The 7,911-nt window shown below is 39.7% G+C and overlaps 1 protein-coding gene across 2 annotated transcripts in view; it reads right to left on the reverse strand.

The window, feature by feature from the left end:
- The window catches only part of btbd8 (BTB domain containing 8), a 30,943-nt gene extending 25,430 nt beyond the window's left edge, over positions 1-5,513 (reverse strand). The window contains exons 1-3 of one of the 2 annotated variants that reach the window (XM_026917601.3): positions 5,259-5,513; positions 4,314-4,482; positions 556-735 (exon numbers count right to left, since the gene is read on the reverse strand). In XM_026917601.3, the coding sequence (XP_026773402.3) occupies positions 556-735; positions 4,314-4,417 (284 nt within the window). In that variant the 5' untranslated portion in view covers positions 4,418-4,482; positions 5,259-5,513. The remainder of the gene's footprint in view (positions 1-555; positions 736-4,313; positions 4,483-5,258) is intronic. The other variant, XM_026917595.3, reaches the window with a different exon arrangement.
- Positions 5,514-7,911: the final 2,398 nt, after the last annotated feature.

Genomic DNA, 7,911 nt, shown 5'->3' on the forward strand with positions numbered 1-7,911 from the left:
CTCCAACAGAAATAGGGACAAAACAAATGCTTACTATAACACTGATATTCGGCGCCACCTGTCAGCCACCGAATGACAATGCAGCTTCCAGTCTAAGAACACTTGAGAGTAAATTGCATTAAAGCTCAAAACAGATATTTAGTGATAACGACCAAAATACATGTAAAGTGTGAGAAAATTAAAAGCAAAATTTTAATAATTTCCTGTCAAACCTAACTAGTTAAATAGGCTCTGTGGATTAATTGCTCTAAAGTACCCATAAACTAATGTGCAGGCACAGAACTGCCAAATAAACCAAACCTGTTGGCCGTACAGACAATTACACCCAGCACAAAGAGCAGGACAAAACGAAAACCCTCAATAATGTCTCCATAAATCAGATGTACAAAGTTCAATTTGACCTTCCTCACTTGTACCAGTTTTTATGGATACTAGTGCAAAGTGACAGCTGCTGCTACATCATACAGTAACACAGAAAAGCGGTGTATAAATCAAATCAGACAGAATGATCCAAAAAAACAAGCACACAGTAGTGTACAGACGTTTAATACGCACCGAATGAGCTCTTTGAGTGCAGTAGGTTCCGTTCCCTGCAGGTTGATGATGGAAGCATTTGGTGCGGTTCCCTGGAGGAGGTGAGGAGCTCGAGCCAGCAGCACAGCCTTATGGGCCCTGAGCCGGAAACCTGAGCTCACACACACACTCACATCCGTCTCCTGCTCCTCCTGCAACAGCCTGCAACCATTTGAGAAATCTTCACTACAGCAGTGACAGAAATAATAATAATAATAATAATAACAACAATAATAATAATAATAATAATAATAATAATATCCCCAAGATGTTTTACAGCCATAGTACACTTTGCTTAGGGAATCTAAAATAGTTATAGCATTCCTGGCATTGTGCAGTGTTGGTGCACAAAACACTGAATTGAATTACACTGAATTTTGGAAGTCTTAATAAGTCCTCTTTATCACACTACTACAGCAAGGTTATATGGTGTTTAATGTCAGCCTGTTGGAAAATTGGCCAGGAACAGACATTTTCATTGATTTTTTGATTCACTGATTAAGTCATGTTCAGAAACTTTTATCTTCATCAGGGTCATGGTGGATCTGGAGCCTGTGATACTGTGAACTATTCAATACCATTCCACCCTTAAAGTGAACCACGGTTGTGGTAGCACATCAGAGGTCACCATGTCCTTTTGTGTATGTGCTATTCTGCTCCTTTTCATGCTACACTGTACTAGATTAATCAAGTCATTACTACAAACACACTCTGACCTTGAGGATGACGTGATCATCAATAAAGACAAGAGAGTGAGTCCTTCTGGGAGCCATGCATGGACAGCCACCATGTTTTAGATGAGGTTGCATGTTTTAGATCAATAAGTTCTTTAATTTATATCCTAAGATTCCATGTGAACAAACGGATTATGTTCCTTTTACTCTACACTCCCATCATCACCATCATCATTCATGTCCTCTAGAGTAGTGTGACTGATCTGGGTGACCCAGTATTTTACTCTAGTAATGCTGAAACCACTACCGCTGAAACAACCACTCACTCCACACGAAGAAGTAGGTCAGGACGAGCCAGAGGACACTCAGACATGCTTCCCAAAGGCTCAATTATTATGCCTGTTTGTGAAATTAAAGACTTATTAAACACCAGAGTTCTTTTAACTGAACCTCCCTATATCACATCTTTATCACGAGTAAGTACCATAAATAACCATAATTGTGACCCAGTTCTACATACTGAGAAAACACGGAACATTATTTATTTAAAACATATTTACTTATATTGGAAGCGTATGGGCAGTTGCTGCGAGTAGGGCCACATGTTTTTGTAAAATGATTTAATAAATTATTCAGTCAAAGAAATTGGTAAATTAAGCTCAAACTCTTTCAGAGATGGGACAATTTTTGATTGACTGTCCGGTGACATAAAAACAGAATTTACATAAAACAGAAAAAATAAAATAAATTCTGTTTTTGTCACCAGATAGTCGTAAAAAGCATTTCACTGCACGTTGTGCTGCAAATGGTTGTGTGTGACACCAATAAAATTTGAACTTGAATTTGATGACATCCAATTTACCTGACCATCCATGGATACCACCAAACTTTAGAAAATACACAAGTAACTGGAAAAAGTGAACCATTTTTTCCCCACTATTTCTCCAGTGAAGGAATGGTTCGCAAAACTACATAAAAGCAGCTTTGGTTTGACTTTCTCTCCAGTCAGTCTCATCCTAAAACCTTTACTGATAGAAGGCAATGGCTGTAGTTTTTTTTTTTTTATTCAACAGCTTCCAATAGACTTCCAATAAGAGAGTTTCAAATAAAAAGGTTTTCCATGCTTTTCTCGGAACGGCAAAACATGTCAATATTATTGTGAATGGCAGTACACTAAAGATACAGTAGGCAGAGATTCAGTTTTTCTAACAATCAAAAACAATCAAAAATTTTCAATTTTTATAACAACAATGGCTAAAACAATACAGAAATGCTCATGATGCACTTGGTTTTCCAAATCATTTTTAAGGTTAAAGTGTAGGATGGACATTTACATACTCATTCAGCTGGCAATTGTATCCAAATTAGCTTACAACTCAGGCAGAATCTGATCCAAGTACAGACAACTAAGTAGATGATGGTTAACGGCGGCTTTCTGACAGACCTGGGACTTGAACTTACACCTGGGAATAAATTGCCCTCTTCATATTTTTTTATATAATACGAATATCAATGTCATAACTCAGAGTATCGACCAAACCCAGATTCTGATCCAACACTCACATGCTCACAGTAGCCAAGCCTACTCTCGCTAAGCTTTGTTGCCAAGTTATGCAAAACATCAGACACAATAGCAGTGTCCTTCTACACGAGTTGTGTTCTGTGGATCAGGACATCCCTCTCACAACCTAACACTCTCACTGCTTTATATTGCCCGAGTCCCACTGCACTAATAGTACAGCCAATGACTGCGGGTGGTGAAAATAAACGGGAGGACTGAAGTATCTCTCACACACACACACACACACACACACACACACAAACACACACACACACACAAACACGCACAAAGACAGATAGTTGACATTATGATTTCTATTATTTTAAGTGTTATTTTAAATGCTCTACTGGCTTCATGCTGTGTTTCCAAATACCAAATGTGGTATTCGGAAAAGAAAAAAAAAACACCACTGAACTTACAGTTCTGTTATCTGTCTGTTTGTGTAATTTGCACTTTGATTGGACAATGTGTGCAGTCTATCTACTTATTAACTTTCTCCTCCAAAGATATCTTGGGGCAAAAATTATGATAGAGTAAATAATCTTCCTTGCTCATGTTCATTACACCCACGCCTGTAACGTGATTTTTCACTCACTCCTGAAGACGGATGCATTAGTGACATAGGCTGAAAAATACACTACATGGCCAAAATGTATGTATCCTGACCATCACACCTTGAATATCCCATTGCAAAACCAAGGTCATTAACATGGAGTTAGTCCCCTCTTTGCTACTATAGCAGCCTCCATTCTTCAGGTAAGGCTTTCTACAAGATTTTGGAACAGGTCTGTGGGGATTTTTGGCCTTTCAGGCATAAGAGCATTAGTGATGTTGGGCAAGGAGGCCTGGTGCACAGTCAGCGTTCCAGTTTACCACAAAAGTGTTCAGTGGGGTTGAGGTCAGGGTTCTGAGAAGGCCACTTGGGTGCGTCCACAAGACCTTTGGCAAACCATGTCTTCATAGACCTTGCCTTGTGCACTGGGGCATTATCATGCTGGAACAGGCTTGGGCTACAGCATACAAAGACATCCTAGACAATTGTTTGTTTACAACTTTGTGTAAAAGGTTTGAGGAAGGCCCACATATGGATGTAATGGTCAGGTGTCCCCATATTTTTGGCCATATAGTGTATCAACCAAAACGGACATCGAATCTAGGGGATGTTTCACTCTGTAATCACCTAACACGACTATCACTGACATGCTGCATGAATCTACAGTCTGGGATAGAAAGATATCAGCCCCAGCCTCACTTTTTCATATCATTCTGTGTACTTTTTTCTTATGACCCTTGGTTGTGCTGTTCCACTTGGCTCCAAAAAAGGGCCAAAATAATCCACTTTAAGACAAATTTTCAGCAAATAATCTGTTTGTGGAAGCCAAAAATGAAATCTTATATGGATGTATTTTTATCTTTGAGTGTCCTGCTAGTCCTTTTATAGCAGCTACCTCTGGGTACAACCATTCTGGTGCATTCTCAGGGTGAGTGTGAGACGTAAGCACTACCTATTCAGGTCTGAAGACAGGGCACTGGCCAGCCGTTTACTCAGGCCGCTCTTGTGTTTGCGCTCTTTAGTCTGGAGCTCTCGGACAGTCTCGGTGGAGAGCATCACTGCGGCCTAACACTCCTCAGTCAGCATGCAGCCAGGATCTCAAGGGGCTTTCTGGAATTCTGCTGAGAAACAAGAAAACACTTCAGCTCAACATTATTTCTGAGTTTGCTTAAGTTTGCTCTTTTTTTTTTTAAATCCAGTATCTCTCAGTCAGCATCAGGATATTGGAAATAGGATAAGACTCCATTTCTAGTCCTCACACACAAACAAATACACAACTTACATTTAAACATTTACCAAGGTGTACCAAATTATGAAAGACACAAAGCAGGTTGTGGTAAAATGGGGACTATGTGCTGGCTGCTAGCATCACACCTACAGACCCTGCTGAAAACAACAATAGAAATCCTGATAGAATTTGTAATGGTTTGAATTGGAATTGTATTGGTTTTAATGGAAAACTGCCTTCTATTGGGGGCATGTTATATCTAGTGGATACCACTAAGGACCAGTAATGGTAATGGTAATGGTTTTAACTGATAGCTGATGGTCTGTAAATGGTATTAGTAGTGGAACCTATTAGTATTTCTGTGATGATTTCTATTGTCTTTTCAGCAGGGGAGTGAAAACAAACCTAGAAACCGTTGCTTGGAAATTTTGCCCCTGGGAGATCATGTTAATGTTGATGTTAATATTGATGTTAATATTGATGTTGATGTTAACATGAATCATATTCACATGCAAATATTTAAGGATCATCGTATTTCTACAACCTGCTAACAAAGCTAACATCATCCATCATGTACACTACACTGTTACTCCACTGTAAAACCCAAAACGTTAGTGCTGAATCACGTGTGCAAGCGTATCTAACACAACCCCAACACAAAGCACTGACCTGTAAGACACCAGGTAACAAACACTCCATAGCTCCTCTGCTGTCCTCATGGCTGGAGATTTACTCCTGCACTCCCGCCTGCCTCCATACCAGTTACTGTCTTTCACTGTTAGTGCAAAAGCTACAATAACCCGGGAAATGACAGGAAGGCAAACAACTCGCTACTGCCTACGTAGGAGCACTACATAGAGTATGAAGTAATGGCTCTGGTGAGAGGTTCTTCAGACGCCGACACCTCCCACTCTCCTGCCACTTCCGGTTTTTAATTTCCGCCAGAGGGCGCTCGAGAGAGCTTTCAAAAATCAAGTGGATCTGCCAGCGCTTCTGTTGAAAGTGGGGTTTCCCTGATGGATTGAAAATTTTTTAATAATTTTTTAAATTATAAAATAAGATAAAATATTCCAAGTTTACATATAATAATCAATTTTTAGTAATTATAATCAATAACAATTTATAGTAGCATCAATTCATTTCAGTCATTGCATTTTAAAATCGATGCATCAACCCAAATCATCGAATGGTTACAGCCCTACTCTTAACATCCCCATCCTCTGTGACTGATCCTCGCTCATAACCGCAAGGGGTTTTGGGTAAGACAACGCTGCTCCTCTTCGGTGCAAGCTTTACCAAAGGGCACATAAAGGGCACTTGTGTGCACCCATATGAAGCCCAAAAGGAGATACAGGTGTCCAATCTTTTTCACAAAGTCAGTGTGGGTGCAGGTTTTCATTCCAGCCAAGCAGGTGCCACACCTGATAATCCATTGAAAGTGAAGATGAACTGCTTAAACTGGGTGAATCAGATGCTCCTGCTTGGTTGGAATTAAAACCTGCACCCACACCGGACCCTTTGTGAAAAAGATTGGACACCCCTCTGTCTTAAACCTTGTGGCCCTCAAAGGCACCATTTGGGACAAGGCATAATAATATACATTAAATAAAGCTATATAAAATATTCACACACTCTTACGGAACATGTCCACTTGTCTGTTTGCAGCGCTGAATCCTATTCTTTTAAATGGAAAGCACATTGGTACAGTAAAATTTGCTTTGCCATGCAGCATCAAAAGTTTAGAAGAACTCTAAGTTTAGCAAAACCTTAAGCTGCTTGTTCCAAATCCTGTTCCTGGACTAGAAATAGCTGATTATTTGGATCAGGTTTGTTAGAGCAGGTAAAACACTAAAATGTGCCGACCAGTGGGTACTCCAAGACCAGGACCGGGAACCGTAACCAATTCCACAGACCCCCACAACACACACACACACACACACACACACACACACACACACACACACACCTGGAGTAAGCAAAAAGAAGTTGATGACATGCATAGATAAATTGTGCAGAGCAACACAAACCATTAAATTTCGCTTTAAACATTGTGGTACTTCTATCAAGAAAAGTTGTCTCTATAACTGATCACCAACTCTTAAGTCTCAACTCAGTAGCTGCAATGCTAGCAATCTCTCAAAACTCCTTAATGTTGTAAATAATATTAAACCATTATTAAATATTAATATTAAACCTCCCTACCATTTTTAACTCCTTTCTTTGCCCTGCATGCCCTCTAGTGCATCTCTGATGCATGGCAGTGACCAGGAATGAAGAGGAAGTGAACTGGCTCCAGTTTTTACACCCTACATTGTGCACTAAACGTGGAATAGAATGAACGTGAATGTGAATGGCCTGGAGTGATGTGTGGCTGTTTCATCTGATGTCATACCTATAAAAGGTACATTGAGGAACCCTTTGAAGATACAGTATTGAGCTAGCAAGTTATCTGTGTTTTCAGGCAATGGGTAATAGCAGTAATAGCCTCTCAGGATAGGACCAGTTGTTGAATATCTGATTTTAATTTCTAATTTTGTTTATAGTGATTTTGGCTTTTAGCACAGACCAACTGAAATGGTGAAGGCTGTCTTCTTGTAGTGAAAAGATTAATCACATGCATTGTAACTGACATTTATGTGTATAATTATAAATCAGCCAACTATGTTGGCATTTCATACGTATTTTAAGGAATGTGTATTCTAAGAGCTAAACATGAGTGACTTTGAAGCATTTTGTGAACGGAGTGTCAAAACAAGAAGAACAAGAAAACAGTTACTTTCCAGTAACTGGAAATGAGCTGACTGGGCAAGAACATTTTCAATCTCCAATACGAAATCACTGTGATCACCAAAGCACCAGATGGACTTTCTTTTCCTTCCTCTACTGTGCAATACAACTACTTATATACACTCACTAAGCACTTTATTAGGAACACCAGAACACCAGAACACCTACTCATTCATGCAATTATCTAATCAGCCAATCATGTGGCAGCAGTGCAATGCATAATATCATGCACATACAGGCCAGCAGCTTTGGATAATGTTCACATCAAACATCAGAATGGGAGAAAAAATATGATCTCAGTGATTTTGACCATGGGATGATTGTTTGTGCCAGATGGGCTGGTTTGAGTATTACTATAACTGCTCATCTCCTGAGATTTTCAAACATAACAGTCTCTAGAGTTTACTCAGAATGGTGCAATAAAGAAAAAACATCCAGTGAGCGGCAGTTCTGTGGACTGAAATGCCTTGCTGATGAGAGAGGTCAATGGAGAATGGCCAATGGAGAACACCTTGTTGATGAGAGAGGTCAATGG

Source organism: Pangasianodon hypophthalmus, chromosome 2 (genome assembly GCF_027358585.1).
Source record: "Pangasianodon hypophthalmus isolate fPanHyp1 chromosome 2, fPanHyp1.pri, whole genome shotgun sequence".
NCBI classification, from domain to species: domain Eukaryota; kingdom Metazoa; phylum Chordata; class Actinopteri; order Siluriformes; family Pangasiidae; genus Pangasianodon; species Pangasianodon hypophthalmus.